Source organism: Ornithodoros turicata, chromosome 9 (genome assembly GCF_037126465.1).
Source record: "Ornithodoros turicata isolate Travis chromosome 9, ASM3712646v1, whole genome shotgun sequence".
Lineage (NCBI taxonomy): Eukaryota > Metazoa > Arthropoda > Arachnida > Ixodida > Argasidae > Ornithodoros > Ornithodoros turicata.
The window spans coordinates 19,661,386-19,678,524 of record NC_088209.1 but is presented as its reverse complement, the minus strand read 5'-3'; the positions used below and the strand labels follow the sequence as shown (position 1 = coordinate 19,678,524).

Genomic DNA, 17,139 nt, shown 5'->3' with positions numbered 1-17,139 from the left:
ATGAACAACTGTGCCATTCTGAACGTGTCCCGCGTATTCGAAAAATCCTTCCAACGCGACTGGGCGGCGTCGGATTCCGTTTCGTTAACCTGTCCGCTGCCTTGGGGCACATACGCAACGCAGGCCAAGTGCGAAGGGTCGTATATGAGTTTGTTTTCGCCACACATATTTAACATGCACGAGGGTCTCGCCTTCGCCTTCGGGCATGGCGGGAAAGTTGGAGAAAAGTGTTGCCATAGATTTGCGAAAGCGAAAGTCATATCGCAGTATACTGGATTGTCGCATGGCCGAAAGCGCTTCATTTATCAGCGTCATCTAGTACGTGAAAATAAATACGACATACATATCTTTAAAAAAAAAATGGTGCGCTTGGAAGTGCGCCCGAGTTTTGTAGTGCTGCAAGGTACAGTGTAACGTCGTGGTGACTACGTAATGAGGTAGGGTAGTGGAGGACATGTCATCGTCGTTATCTATTGGTGGTTGTTGCTCTTGTTATCGTGGCGACTGGAAACGAAGAATTGCTAACTTTTTGGACGAATTTGATGAATAATGATTACTGTTAGGGCGAGCAGCTCGATTAGTGATTGATTTCTACTCCTTTCTTCGCAGAAGGCAGTTGGTGAAGGCGAAGACCTGGTGAACGTACCGCTGAAGAATCCATGAACGGTGAGCAAACACTTTTTCTCTCGCTCGTCTCCTTTATGTATCTCCGTCGTGTCACATTCGTACAAATTAAGTAATGACCACGACCTACTAGATTATAACGACCATGTCATAGGCACCCCTTCCCAGCGCCGCATTTGGAAGCTAGCGGTGGCGCTACTCACCGGCCCGGTTATTGCTTCCTCAATTTCTGCTATACTTTATACTTCAGCTTACCTTAGTATTTTTGTACAAGCGGTGGATATCCCACGGGAGATGCTTCTTTCTAAATGCTGATTATCATCATCATTTTCTACGCGTTTTCATAGGAGCCGTTGCTGTCGTCTGCAACGGTTGTCGTACGTCCGCTTCTGCGCGGCAAAATTCAAATTTCCATTGTCCAATGATGATGTAGATCTTGCGGGCCGATGAGTAGCGCCCCTAGCGGATCGTGCGGACGGGCTCCTCATATGGGTTGCTGATTATGGCATGGTCGCTATAATCTAGTAGGTCGTGGTAATGACACGCCCTCGTTGTCATTTGTTGTTATGTAAATGCAACAAATCGTAATGAGGATCGTCCACATGACGTCACGCGCAGCCTTTGAGCGGTTGGAGCCACGTGACATGGGAAAACATGGGGATGCGTCACAGGCGTCACACTGCGGGCCGAACGAGGCAGCAGCTTGTGTTTTCCTCTCGGAATTGCACGCATACCGCAACAACTCACAGCATGCCCTCCTACTGTGACTCCGGTGGGGCAATATGTTTTCCCAAGTCACGTGACCAAACGTGACGTCACTACACAAGCCTCATTGTAAATACGACGACTCGGCAATCCGCGAAGCACTTTCCGAGTGTTTCGCTGCACTCCAAAAACAGGTCTTACGCGGACTTCTCTCGCACACGCACCAACTGTCGCACACACACACACGCATACTCATTTTGTATCAATGAACATTATGGGCAAAAGTGATAAAAAAAGGCGGACACTTCCCGTTTTCAACCAATTAGGAAAGAGAGCCACGTCATTCTGAATGACAGTTGGTTCCGAACGTGTTATGTGGCGAAGTTCTCTTTTTAGAGTGTAGGACGTCCTGGTCAAATCCCCCGCACTTTAGAAAGAACTTCACCGCATAGCACGCTGTGCGGCAACCATTGCCACGAATGATAGGGTTATCGTTTCTGATTCGAAGAGAGAAGGGGCGTACGCCTTTTTGTGTCAAGTCTGATATATGACACATATCAGACTTGACACAATAAGGCGTACGCCCCCTCTCTCTTCGAATATAATAAAATATAATATAATAAGGGCACCCTCACGGCGTATCACAAAGTGAGGTAATCATACCACGAACTGCAGCATCCATAGATTTCGCGAAGTGTAGTGGCCGCGAGTATGTTGCTTGTGCCCAGTTCGCGAAAAATTGGGGTCGCGAAAATAAAGGGGTTTATACTTATTAAGCGATCCTGCTTCCAATTTTCGAGGCGAGGCTAACCTGTGAAGCGAATGTCAAAACAACAGCAGTTTTTGTTTGTTTGTTTGTTTCTTGCGAATTCGTATACCCTGCGAGACGCGCAGTGTCTTTCCCGCGAGGCATAATAGACCGTCCTAATAGTTCACATCGTTAAAAGAACACACGAACACTGTCTCCTAGCATCTGCTTCATTCTTACAGCTTAGCACGTCATTAGACAAACGGTAAGCATACGCAAATCCGTCGGCATTCACTCCCGTTAACGCATGCTACCGTGTATGCTTGCAACATCCGGACGTATACCATTGTAAGGGTTGCTGAACAATCGTTCTTTGAACAGCTAACCCAAAGCACATCGGAAATCGCTGTGAATGCGATGTAGGCCGTTCGAAGGACGCGCATAACGTTTGCCAACGCGACCGGCGCCACAGCGAACAACGATCCAAAAGACTCGCTGTCCCGCTGTCCCGCTTCCCATAACGTTACAGGATCAATCGCCTGTGCCTCGTACATCTATTGAACAAGGCAGAGTATCGTGTTGTGAAATGATCTCACAAAGAGCAATCTTTACGAGTGGGACCCTTACGAGTGGAGCAACAAATATGTGATGAGGGTATTTCACCGCTTAAGCTGCGATAACCTATATAGCTACCTCATATGGTGCAATACTTCGGAGGTTGCATATATAGGAGAAGAAGAGTTAGGGGCACGAAAAAGTACTGTTCGTGGTTCCTATATGGTTGAACGTGTTTTCATAAAATTTTAGTTGACAAATTAGGGATATCACATCCACTGGCGTTCTACAATGCTTTTATCAACCTTTTTTGTGTTACCTCTTTGCTCGTTCTACAAAATATAATTCGTATCGAAGATGTAGAAGAGAAAAACAAGCATTCAAGCAGAAGAACGTTGATGATGTTGATGAAGAAAAATACTAGAGAGAAGTTGAATTCGTCACACGACAAATTCGGCTACTCTCATAAACAGACCCCCCCCCCGCCACGCTCACTTTCGCGATAACTATCGGCCAAAGGCCACAACTGTCACCTCTTAACATATAGCGTACAGTGAATTACATGGTCCTAATAGACTGACTTCAACGCACACCTCTGAATAAATGCCACAAAAGGGCTGACAAGGCAGCTTCCCTAATGTCAGGTGACCAAGGACCCAGCACTTTTACGAGATCAAAGGTGCGGTTGTCCAGTCGGTCGAGAGCGGATTTCATGGTAGCACTTTGAGGTGCGTATCTAGAACAGTGCACGAGAACGTGTTCAGTGTCCTCCACGGTTGCACAAAGTGTACAGTTCGCTGAATCTGCGTTCCCAATTTTATGGAGGAATTGCCGCCCGTATAGCACGTTCAGACGGAACCTGTGCAAGAGCGTCTGGACAGACCGAGGTATAACGTGGACGGAACCCTAAATTTCAGATCCGGGTCAGAAGAACGTATAGCTGTGTCATCAGCATTGTTATCTAATATTTTGAGCGAAAGTGTGGAAAACAGTCGCAGAAATACACTCTTAGAAATGAACTTCACCGCATAGCACGCTACTAGCCAACCATCATATCGAGTGGTATCGTTATCTGACATGATTTGTTGAAAACGGGAGGTGTACACCTTTTTTGTGACACTTACGCTCTTCATAATTGTCGCAAAAAAGGTGTACACCTCCCGTTTTCAATAAATCAAGGCAAATAACGATACCATTCGAGAATCGAGATGACGGTTGGCTGGGAGCGTGCTATGCGGTGAAGTTCATTTCTAAGAGTGTAGTTTGGCTAATGTCTGACTTCGTCGAGGCGTTACACAGATATTTACCGCTTTTTTTTTTCTTCTCATTTAGCATCATTTGTTTGGTGTATTCTTTAAGCGTTAAGTGCCGACGATCTCTTGCAGCTGCTTGACTAATTACATGCGCGCGTTGTGGGCGGCTCGCCGAAACGCGTTGGCGCAGCGACATGCCGCGTTGTTCTTACTGCCCCCCTGCGAGGTCTGTGCTTTGACGGGATGGCTTCGAACGCCTCTATAGTGCTTTCACCTTTCTATACAGGGTGGACAAATTCCTCTTACGCGCATAATATTACTCGTGCGCACTATATATAATCTGCCAGTCATACAATTTGGTAATGTAGATGTACGTACAATTCTATTATGGTAGAGACCCTTCTTTTCATTCTCTACGTATCCGTTTGCGCGCCATAATTAAGCAACAACTTTATTTTGGTAATGATTCGGGTTTTTCCCCATTAATGTCAATTAAAGTTAATAATTTCCGGGTGTTACTCCATTACTCGCGGTAATTTCGTGAAAATAAAATGGCAAGCCTTACAGTGAGGTCCGAAACCTGTCCGCAAAGGTTAAAAAAATTTAATTGATTTAGGACAAAATTTAAATTGATAAACCAATAAAGGTGCTATTTTATGAGTGAACCTGGATATAGCACGTACGGGGGAGAAAGGTAGGTATCTATAAATCTATCAGATTTAACAGTTCATGACAAATAACTGCATATCATTTTAACTATAAGTGTAGTTAGTTAGTAAATTAGTAAAGTAGGATAAACCTTGGAGCTTCCAGCAACCCACCATGGGTGCTACCTGCTCCATTGCAAAAAGCTGTGTTGCTATTACAAACTCTGAATCAAAACCCTGAATCACAGCGGGATCCCTCACATACTCACGGTCACTTAATCAGTAGACCGGGAAAACAAGATAGCACACTAAAGACCTACAAAATACGGTGTCAGCAGTTCACACTAAATGGGGGTTCGCACTTATTAACTGTACATACATTGCAAATGCGTTGCATATAAGTTGCATAAGTTGTATACGTGTAAACAATTCTTCCTTGCAAGTGTCCAAATTATTCCACTCACAGGAACCTATCTAATGCGAACGTTGATGACGCCTAAGCAACGACTACACACAGGGCTCGCGCTGAGCCTGTGACCGCGCCTATTTTCTTTCGCTCTTTTCGTTTTTTTCTTTCTTTTTCTTCTTTTTATTTTTCCTTTTTTGTAAGCGGGAATAGCAAGTCGGCTTCTGGAGCCATGCTAACCTTTCCTCTCTTTCTTTGTTTTTTTCAATAAACGTATATTCCCCCTAAGCAACGGTTAGACAGAGAGAAATTAAATTCCCCCACAACCTTGTTAGTCCTTTTTTTTTTTGGTCATCTTTAATCGATCTCATCATTCTTTCACCGTTTGTTAGTTTATCCTTTATTTCCTAATTATTTTCTTATTTATTTATTTATTTTATTCTTCTTTCGTTTCTTCTTTTTTCTTTGCGGAATAGCAAGCCGACGTCCCGTTTGGCTGACCTTTCCCCCTTTTTTCCTTTGGTCTAATAAATATACCCCCCCCCCCCCCTCAACGAAGACGCTTCACTGGAAATGAGACATAAACCTTACGTCTTGAGCCTCCGGCATCTTGTGCGAAACACGTTTCTTCTACAAAGCCAAACACGGCCAACACCAGAATATAGTACACACCGCTTGCTGTTGGGCACGAGTAATGAACATTAAGATAATTAGTCCGATTGGCAAACTGGCATAGGAAATGGGCGATCTTGCTTGGCATCTTTCATTAGGTGATCATTGGGAGCACAGCCTATACGTAATCAACATTTCCTTATAGGTATTCGTATTTAGCTTCGAATACCGTGACAAGGAAAATGAGCGAGGAGATTAGGAGATTAGACCGATCGAGAGAAGAAGAAAAAGAACCGCTATAAATTACCGTTCGTACCGGCAACAATATTGGCATCGGTCACATTTAGATATTTTCCTTCGAATAGAGCTACGCCGGCTTTCTTTATGAGGAAAGTATGCCCGATTAGTTTTATATCTTAGGCTTTTTTTTGTTTCGGCCTTCCTTTTTTTTTTTTTTTTTTTGCTCTCGCTTTAGTATGTCGTACATGTTGGGGGATGGTAATCACTTCCAGTTTAGTATACGGGAAGCAAGGCTTTATGCTGTGATGAGGACGATGTGTTGAGCCCTTTTTTTTATGGAAGTGAGGTTTCCTCGCCTTCTTCGTGGTGATAAGACAGCACGTGCCAACAGACAGCTGCATTTCCCCCGAACGTGCTCTATCGAGGTTCACTTGCACCAAAAATGGCAACTCTATTCGTTTACCTATTTAAGCGTTAAACGTTGCCTATTCACAACACGTGTCATCCTTGTTCGATATTCAGCTGACATTACCCTGAGGCTTTCCGTTGGACAAGCTCTCACCAGAGACAAGACGATGTCGCGTAACATTTTTCCAGGCTGCGTTGTGGTGTCGTTATTACCGAAAACTGTTTGCCTGCTTGATATTGCTACATAGGGTTATGCATGTGTCGACTTCGTAGCGAACTCTACGACACCCGGTGTAGAGCCAACGTACTCCTCCTCTACGGTTCCTAGGCTAAGAAGTGATTACGTTGGAGGTGTTGGCATTGTCTAGGAGGTGTTGGTAGAGCGCATGGGGATTGAAAGCCGGTGGAAAACACTCAGATAGGACATGCGGTCGTGGAATTCGATCCATCCCCGAGAATCTTCCTAATCGGGACGCGTAGGAGGTTCTAACTCCACGTTCTCAACCATTGTATATCTACGCACTGCTGGTGCCAATGTCGCCGAAACTGCTTCGTGGTAATGAACTTCACTTGACTGTCCGATTCTTGCTAACGTTTTAGCTTCACAACCACACGGTTCACTTGTTCCCACGGAAAGTACTATACCAGACAGGGCATCTTCTGGCGTCAGAATGCAGTCAGTGGAGATTCGCCTCCACGTGCCAATCCTCCTTTTGCTCTTGTTGGGAGTTTGCGCTCCCCGCATGTGTAGCGGCGATAGAAAATGGTGAAAGCAATTAGCCATCTCGGCAAAAATATGGGGTGAAACGTCAAATTTGAGTTCCTCCTCTCCTAAAGGCGCCGCCTGGTCTGACCTCTCCGCCCTTTCTCTGCCGCACGTAACACCGGTGGCTGAAGAAGTGGTTCGGTCAGTTCCTTTCTAGACCGCCCAAAAGAGAAAGTCCCTCTGGGCCTGCGAGAATATACGTCTGACGAAGGAGACTGTCCAGGATTGGCGCCGTCCGTCACGCACGGGCGGGATGGACGCCGTAAGGGACGGCGGCCACCTAACTTCGGCAAAATTCTGTGGACTGCGCATGTGGTGACCAACGCAAATTGCTGAGGCTCGATGAACAATTAGGACGAACACATCATTTAAAAGACTCGCCATCGCCCAAGCAATGATCTCTGATGAGGCAGTTGACGAAAAAGTTCAGAGAGCCAAGTTCAACTGACCAGGGCGTTTCCTCCGCGTTGGTGAGGTGTAAATGTTGCGTTCAATCTCCAACAACACCGAACGTCCTCTGGATGTACGAAAAATGTCCAAACGGATTCGTACGTCCAGAGGATATTCGGTGTTGTTGGGGATGTTTCAGTGCTAAATGGCCTAGTGGATAGAAGCACCCGCTCGTCGGCCGTGACTCCAGTGTCGCCATGACGACTGCGAGGTGGTGGGTTCGAATCCTACCAACGGCTGTACCTTTCTGAGGTTTTCCGCGGCAGACTTTCCAGGCTGTTATCAAAGCACTCCCCGCTGAACTCGGCATTGGACGCGTTCCCACTCACTCCTGCGGGCCTCTCTCCATCTGTCCACGTCTGTGCACCGCTGAGAGCCACAGTTGCTTCGCGGCGCTAACACGGAATAAAGAAAAACGAGGATGATGCGCTAAATCGGGATGGCATTGGAGTAGACGGGTAGGAGAGGTGTCACTGATAGCAGTTTCACATCACGATTCTTTTGATTGGCGCTGACAGGTTGCGTTACGCTGTGGCCTGGAAATCGTGATGCGTGACATCATGCCGCAGGAAGGCTGGAATGTGCCTGTTGCGCACGTGGGGATCAGACGTCCGCGCCCAGTTGAGCAAGGCTCCCGTTTCTTATGCAAATATGTTACGGAAAGGTCGAACGTTCCACAACAAGCGAGAATAAACTTTGTCTTTAGGCTTTTGCACTGCTTCTTAAATTATACTGTGCGCACATTAAAAACAGAGTTTCACCACATAGCACGCTCTTAGCCAACAACCATCATCCCGAATGACAAAGTTCTCACCCTTGATTTGATTTAAACGGGGGCGTACGCAATTTTTGTGGCATTACGCAGTTCATAATTGTCACAAAAATGACGTACGCTCCCCGTTTTCATCAAATCAAAGGAGAGAACGTTGTCACCCTGGATGATGGTTGGCTAGGAGCGTGCTACGTGGTCAAGTTCATTTCGATCCACCTCGGGCACGCTAGCGGACATCCTCTACCCCGGTGGTTCTTCTGCCGAACGTTCTGCTCAAGCAAGAAACCTTATTCCCTTTCCGCAGAAGGCAGGTCATGCTCAACGACCCATCTAACACTTTGCTCTCCCCGACGAACCCATGCACCCTCTACGCATCTCCGCCCTTCATCCTCTATCCTCCATCCGTCCGTCCTCCTTTCTATTCTTTTTTTTCTTCTATAGTCGTGACGACGCCCACTTCTGTGTGGCCAACAACGGCATGCCGATCCTGCCATTACCCCCCCCCCCCCTCCCTCCTCATTTTGATCCCTCAATACGTGAGGCCAACAACGGCAAGCCGGATTTCGTCACAACCATCACCACCTCATTTCGATCCTCCCCCCACCCCTCAGTTTTAAGAGTGTAGCCGATCAAAATTCCAAATGACATCGTTCTCTTCCCTGACTTGTTGAAAACGGGAGGCGTACGCCTTTTTGTGATACTTATGCAGATATGTTTAGGGCCAAAAAAAAACTTTCAACTATACTGCTCCCCGCGACCGTTAGGCCGTAATCCAAGACACCTCCACCCTGCACTGCGTACGCGGATTGCAAGATAGACACGATAATTGTCCCAAAAAGGCGTACGCCCCGCGCTTTCGACAAATCAGTAATCACAACGGTATCATGCGGCCATGTTACCCTTGCGCTTAGATGACGTCTTCATTCTTCACATTGTTGCTCAGTATCTATTGCCCTGTGAAGCTTCCCTGCGATTTATCTGCTAGGTCAGGGTTGCGTCGTGGGTAGCTTGATGCGAGTTCAGTCAGGGACTAGTATAGAATTCGTGTGGCAAAATACGCGTAGAAGTCGCCTCCTGTTCTTTTCCCACAACCCCCATTCAACTTCGGCACGGGCAATATTGCCTCACAAAGAGGACTGCGAACGCCGTCTGCATATCATCATCTCTTTCATTGTCCTTTCGCTCTACGCTATATACACGTCTTTACTCTGCCGAAGCCGGTCATTCAACCACATTTCACACCCTGCGAACGGAGCGTGCGAGAAAGTGAAGTTCCTAAAATTAGAAGGCGAAATGGAACGCGCACACGCAAAGCGAAGGAGCCCCCGTTGATACCGATAACCAACCAACCTAACTTCACACGCACCGAAAAACAAAGTAAGGATACTTCCGTCATGAACCACCTCGCTAATAGTTCTCTCTGACATCCTGCCCGGGCAAGGAAAATCTGCTGTGCGAATGCAATTAGAGAGGCCACTGTCTGCTTATGAATGGACGGGACGTCACTTTATCGCGTACGGTGTAGTCAGCGTGGGAATGCAGGGCACAGGTGAGGGCACCCGTGCTCCGCTCTCACGGTCCGCGCCGCAGCGGTGGTCACTGAGACAAGGAAATAGTCGCACACGAAAAAAAAAAAAAAAAAGACAAAGAAAAAAAAAACATTATGAGGCAAGTGTTAAAAGTGGCGACGGAAGTGGAAAAAGATGGACCAGTTCCGAGAGCGCTTTGCCCAAGACCGTCACCTCTTGCTATGCTTGACCTCGTGTGAACGGAGGGGGGGTCGTCGTGTCTTAAAACTTCGAAAGGACTGCGCCGTTGGTGCCATTTTCTTGTAGGTAGGTGAAGATATGCTGTATCGTTCGGGGCTGCGATAACAGCACACGTGTGACGATGACTTTCGCTGAAGAAGGATATGAAAAGTGAGCAGCTCAACATGATTTTGGGACAACCAGCTCTAGTATACATCGGAAGGAACGCACAAAAAGAAGCTTAATTTTTGTCCCTTGTGCGTTCTTCTTCGTTTTTTTTAAATTCCGTGTTAGCGCAGCGAAGCAACTGTGGCTATGAGCGGCGTGCCAATGGATAGTATGCGTCCTGGGCTGACTTCAGGGGGAACTGCGCCGACATTCGCCTGCAAAGTCTGCCGGAAAACCCATAGAAAACCTCAGATAGCACGGCCGCAGCGGGGATTCGAAACCAAGCTACCTCGCAGTCTCGGCGTGGAAAGCGAACATCCTAACCACTATGTTTGGCTGACCTTTCCTTTCTTTTTTCTTGATGAACATATCCCCCCCCCCCAACCACTATGCCACGGGAGCTGGTAGCGTTATTCTCCATCTTTTGATTTATTCCGATTTAAGGCGTATGTATATCACGAGCGGTGAGGTATCCCATAATGGGGGGGGGGGGGGGGTTACTCATTATTCATTCCTTTGTTTTTGCTTTCTTTCTTAGACCAAGCAAAAGAATACACAAAAAAGTACCACAGGAAAATGAATATTGTGCCAGTCCCACAAGCTTCATTTGCTTATATGAAACCTGTTTTGTTGTTGTTGTTCTGGTATTTTTGTTGCCTGCCTTTCTCATGCATCGCAATATTATTATAAAACCATGCTGGGCAACATTGGTCTCTATGGAAAATGTTATCTCATCGACACCCCGTGTTCGCGTCTGCTAGACATTGACGCTGCACATATACGTTCCTGAATACGATTCCGATGCACTGCTGCCAGTGCCGAGTAGTGTGTGACTAACGTCTCCATTTTTTTCTTCTATCAATCAATCAATGAATCAAGCTCCACGAAACTCTGGGCACGTTGTTGTTTGCACTCTAAACAACGAGACGTGTTGCGATGAACGTTGCGGCTATTTGTTTATCTTTCCTCTTCCAATTATGAGAACTGGAATAGCCAGCCTTCCTCGTTAGCCGCATATGAAGACTAGGTTTTCCTCCACCAAACGAAACCAACATTTCTGCTGCGTGTCTCTAAGGAATAGGGCCAACTGCACTCCTTAGTCCTCATGCCCCGTATATACAAAGAGCCAACGAGGAATTTTCATTGGACGCGTCTGTTGTAGACGGTTGCTTACCCAGTCGGCTCCTAGAGTGCGGCTTCCAGGAAGACAGTGTCTTCACTGGTGGGCGATAATTGAGACCTCCGAACGGGGCACTTCCATATTTCATCTCCCGCTGGGGCACATTATCCATTTCGCTTTTTGAATCACTCGCTGTTATTGGGCTGAACGACTCTTACGACCCGTAGATTACTACGCGAATTATTAGTTAAAGGGGTTGCGGCAGGTCATCCCAGGTTATGCCAGATAAACGTAAAAGTTGGTTCTTGGCATCGATATTTCACAGCGTCGAGAGTCGCAGAAGCGGAGAAAACGGGCTCCGCGAATACCGAAACTTAGGGTCGATTCATACGATGCAACTTTTTGCTGCAACTCTGTTCCCGCTACAGTTGCGCGCAACCGAAGTTGCACCAAAAAAGGTCCCTTTCATACGGCGAGCAACTCGGGATGCCGTAGTTGTCACCGAGCTCGCCAGATGGCGCGAAAAAACGTCATTGTCATCATTTTCGTCCAATCGCACCGCGATTTCCGCTCGTTACGACTTCGATCCGTTGCGGGTTTGATAATTTTGCATAATTTCCACTGGTCAGTGATAATTTCATCGTCTCGCGTACTGCCGCTGCAATAACTGACACATGGAAGTCTTGGAACTTGGTGGCGCAACCTGGTTGCGCGCAACTGAAGTTGCATCGTGTGAATCGACCCTTATGCGGCTCTGACATCACAGCCCTTGCCGCCGCCAGTGAGGTAGCGCGCGCACGAGAAGTCACGTGCTTACGGCTACCAATGGGAATGGGAGCAGCTCTGAGCTCTGTGACGTCTGCGCTTTGCTCGGGAGTGTGTTCGAGGGCTTGTATCTCGCTAAGTACGACACGTAGAAGAATAATTCTTTTTTCCTCAGTACTCTTGCGTGCACTACAACGCGTCCACGACGTAATGAACCACAACTGTGAAAGTGTCCCAACCCCAATTAATAATAATAATAATACATTGGTTTAGTTCGCCGTTGCGATACGAATGTATTCTTTACTCAATGGGGACATTGAGAAACCTTGACAAATGTGTGGTTCAAATGTGAACTGTCGCTACCTGCGGCAGATGACGTCGTTCGCAATAAAAATGATGACCTAATTCCCCGAGATTGAGTGACTTAGAAAGAAGAGCAGAAACTACGTCAGTGGCCAGACGTTGCCCTACTGTGCCATTCTGTATAGTCCTCAGTGCAAGAATATACAATGGATATAGGCACCTCGAGAACAGTGAAACAAGTTCAAGTGTACTGTCTGAAACAACAAACACGAGTAAAAACCAAAAAGTGAAACACGGGCATTATCCGTAAGTTGTACGCCTAACACGGAGCTTAGGAAACGCCTTCGCTGTCTCGGGTTTTCGTATATTTCAACTGCTTAAATTTACTACGATCTATAGCCGCTTCAGTGAAATGGGAAACTAGCTCACTCATCCGATAAGCATTGCATTCACTCAGAATGCTTTCTGACTGACTGACGAAGCATATAGTGAGTACGACTGTATGCTACCATATACATACTAGCCAATTTAATGCTATACTCATACTAACATTCTAGTGAATCCTTGTACATGTCTCAATGTACGCAAACCAGTGTTCGAGATTCTGCGCGCACTGAGTCTGTGCTTACCATTATAGTTCGTGTTATTCTCTCTCTTTGCTTATGCCAGGTTGAAGAAACTGCACTGCGATGGCAACGTCGCAAAGCTTGATACCGCGTCGGTCTGTCGACCGCTCGTTGAGAGCCTTCATGGAAGAGCTTGTTCGGTCGCCGTCGCCGGACAGCGCCTGCGAGCAGGACGTCGCTTGGAACATTACAAGTGAGTAGACATCATCGTCATCATCATCATCATTGTGTGCAGCGTAATTACTGACTGAATGGACACGATGTCACTGTCGTAGTCGCTCGCCGTAATTGGGTCGACATTTAGGGGTCGACACAAAAGTGGTCACTTTTTTGCGTGAGCTCTCTCTCTCTCTGGCACTGCGCAGGTTGTTCCCGCTCCATCTCCCCTCCCCATTTGCGCTCTCGAATTTCACTCCCGCTCCCGCTCGCTCTCCTACGGTGCCAATGTTGGTGGTCAGATGTTCGATGACGTCACAGTTCATGGGACATACGTCCAGAGAGAGAGCTCACTTGGTTCAGCCTGGGGCCAGCCAATGGGCCAGCCCTCATGGCGTCAGTGATGTTCGTCGCGTAAAATCGGATTCAAGTAAAACCACCAGAGCTTAGGTAGAGCCTTCTGGATGACGACGCAGGACTAATCCGGTGCCTTACAATTCTAGTATGGGAGTGCGTAGACTGACACTCGTCTAGTGTTTTAAGAACCTCAATCAGCAAGCCGAAGTAGTCAGTGCGGAGTACAGACTAAAGTGCGACATACTCTTGCTCCAAGAGATACATCTTCACACGCACAAAGAAAAAAAAGGGAAAAGAGAGAGAGAGAGAGCGGTATAGCAGCATTTAAGCGGAAATATCGTTTGCGGTGGTCGGTGAACGTCTATGCCCCTGCATCCGCATCTCTCACGAACCGTTTTTTCTTTCCGTGAGGTTGAGCACTGTGTGCGAGTCAACTGTCCTGTCTTGATAGCCGGTGATTTCAACTGTGTGATCGACTCAAATCGCGACGTCCGCGATCCGGGACAAGGTACGCCTACTTGGAACGCTGAAGGCTCGCAGTAGCTGCTGTCGGTCTCCGACCTGGTTGACGCGTGGCCTTTGCTTCATGATGACGTTTTCGCTGCAACATCGTTAAGGGGACCCTCTGACAGTCGCTTAGACAGGCTCTATGTGCCCCGATCTGCATCGAGATCTGTCAAGGAATGTAGTGTCGTGACTTCTACGTTTTGTGCGCATATATGCCAGCGACCCCAGCCTGTACTCCTAGTGCTCGACACTTCGCGTATACGTGGTCGCAGTGCGGGGACATGGCGACTTGCCCCGCCCCTCCTCAACGATCCCATCATTGTCGCCGACGTTACTGTCCGCATCAGAGAATACCTGTGTGGTTGAGACCCAACAGCCCAAGAATGGGAAAGTTTCAAAGCACTGGGTGAGAGGTGTCCTGTAGACCTGGGTCAAGCGTCGTGCAAGAGACCGTACACGCGAATTGAACTCCCTTTCTGCGAATATACGCTTCGTTCGCAGGGGCCACCCAACGACGCCACTGATGCCTGAGTACCTTGAATCACTCATTCACTGCCGACTCGCTCTTGTGCGGCATTCATCTGCTACAGCCCGTCAAGAACGCTGCCAGTCCAGATCGGTGGCCTGCCCTGACAAAGCTCAGGCAACTGTTCACAGTTTGCAACGACAGGACGGCAGCAACACGGAATTTCCTTTGGAGGTAGCATCGGGGTTCGTTGAGTTCTTCCGTGGATTGTACTCAAACCCTGCATCGACTGCCGATGTTTCTCTGGGTCAAAAACTCTCCAACCGGCTGAGGGAAGTACATTTGAAGACTTCATGCACTTCGAAGACCTCAATGCTGCTGTGCGCAGAGCAAAGCGTGGTAGAAGCCGTGGACCGGACGGGCTACACCCGCGTAGTTTTACTCCACGTTCTGACCGGTGCTGCGTACTTTCTTCATACAGGTTGTTCGACGTGATTTCGAGGCTGGAGCCCTCCCATCGTCTTTTGAATTGGGAAGCCCGTGCCTTGTGCCTAAGAAAGCTGGTAATCCGGCTGAATCGTGGACGCCGATCACGCCCCTTAACAACGACTACAAGCTCGTCACAGCAGCAATAGCCTTCCAAGTCAGTCAAGTGCTCCCGCTGCTGCTTCACGCTGGTCAGACATGCGGTGTGCCGGCCGTAGCCTGTGTGACAACCTGAGTGGGATCCGCGACCTCCTGCACTACACACGACGACGGGCAGCGTCTGGCGATCTCCTCCTGGTCTCCTCCTGGCGACCGAAGTATTTGACAGAGTGTGAGACGCATACCTATTTTCGCTGTTGGTCGCTTCTGACTACTCAGAGATCTATGTATCCGGCACACGTTTGCTGTACGTGAACCACCGCAGCCAGATGAGTGTAGCCGGATTGCAGTCCTCTTGCTTCCCCGTCCAGCGAGGTGTCCGCCAAGGCTGCCCATTCTCTCTCGCCCTCTACGTCCTGGCCGTGGACCCCTTTTTTTGTAACGTGTAAAAGCGTCCCGGGCAGTCAATGGACTCCCCCTTCCTGGAGCAGGCACTTTGAAGATCTCTGCGTATGCTGATTACATCACACTCTTCATCAACGACGGACGCTTGCTAACGGCAGTCCTGCAGCTGTACGAGCAATACGCAGCAGTATCACGCAGTCAACTTAACACCCAAAAGTTAAAGATTCTCCCTCTTGGATCGTTATATGTCGACCCTGGCTTTCCGGTGCCACAATGCACGAGCATGCGCATCCTTGGTGTGTTTTTTGGTCAATATGGCCCCACGCCTGTCCACTGGACCTTAGCCACACCGCAGATCCAGGACTCGTGTCGCGCAGCACAGGAGTACGACTTCTCGTACAGAGAGCGAGCATATATCTCCTCCGGTGCGTCTACCTCTACCACCTTTGGTTTCTGGCCCACGTTCTTCTGTCGCCTGCCACTGCAACATCACGTATCAACACGGAGATCCTCTCGTTTTTCTGGAGTCGGAAAACAGCACTTCTCCATCAACAGATGCTCCGAATGCCTTCACAGAGCTGGGCAGTGCCGGATGTTGCCATTGCCTGTCGGTGTTTTGCATTGCGTACTTTAATGCACATTTTGCCATCGGAGCATAACCCTCGACAGTCACTTCGACAATATTGGCTAGGTCCCCTTCGTCGCCACCTCGAACGTGATGCCCCGCTGAACAACAAACAGTCCAATAGCGCTGAGGTACCTGGAAGGTTCCAAGTCGCAATAGCACGATTCTTCCAACATGTCTACGTTTCAATTCCAAGTGTCGACCCCGGAATAGCACCACCGCTGCGTGTGGCTACTCTTGTAGGCTCCACAGCTGGACCCCATAGACTCCCACCTTGCTACTTGTACAGCGGGCAAGGTGTCTGGTAGACAGCACACTCCAAGAAGAGCTCTCTTCAAGCGCTGACCACGTTTTCTTTGCAAGATGGAGAGACCTGTCCTATCTAAAACGTTGGGGAGGATCGATCTCCTTGCGGGACTGTCGAGTATTGCAGCGCGGAGGTCGCTAAGTGGTACGATTTCGTCATTTCCATTTTTCCTTGCTCAATCCATCTGTATAAATCTCATTAACACCTGTACATTTAATTTTTTCGCCGTAGGATATAGTTCATACTTTTCCATCACCTTCACACATTTTCATTAGCACACTAGTTTTGGAAGCCATGTCTTCGTTCCACCTGTAATTACGCCACACACGGAATAAGCTTTTCGCGCACACACACACACTCATAAAAAAAGAAAAAGAGAAACGCAGAATTTCCGAACAGAGATCAAATTACGAAGACCTACGAAGCAGTCTACATCAAGGTAGAAGATGAGCTACCTCAGTTGCTAGTAGCAAAGGTCAGAGTTGCCCCACTGAAAGAGTTGACCCTTCCAAGGCTCGAACTGATGGGAGCTCTTGTGGCGGCACGACTGGTCAGTTACGTCCGAAACGCTCTTTTTGACTGTTCTGTTGATTGCCATTTTTGGACGGATTCGTCTATTGTGCTTTGCTGGATTCAAAATGAACCTACTCGTTGGAACCAGTTTGTGGCAAACCGAGTAGCAGAAATCCGAACACTCAGCAGTCCTGAAACGTGGAGTCATTGTATCAGCAGCGATAATCCAGCGGATCTCTTGACAAGAGGCATCACAGCACAACGTTTGGTGGAAACACAACTATGGTGGAATGGTCCCCAAT

General features: G+C 48.0%; 1 protein-coding gene across 2 annotated transcripts in view; it reads left to right on the top strand.

The window, feature by feature from the left end:
* The window catches only part of LOC135368295 (uncharacterized), an 82,735-nt gene that overhangs the window by 43,850 nt on the left and 21,746 nt on the right, over positions 1–17,139 (top strand). For both annotated transcript variants that reach the window (XM_064601476.1, XM_064601477.1), the window contains 2 exons: positions 610–666; positions 12,960–13,109. In XM_064601476.1, the coding sequence (XP_064457546.1) occupies positions 12,980–13,109 (130 nt within the window). In that variant the 5' untranslated portion in view covers positions 610–666; positions 12,960–12,979. The remainder of the gene's footprint in view (positions 1–609; positions 667–12,959; positions 13,110–17,139) is intronic.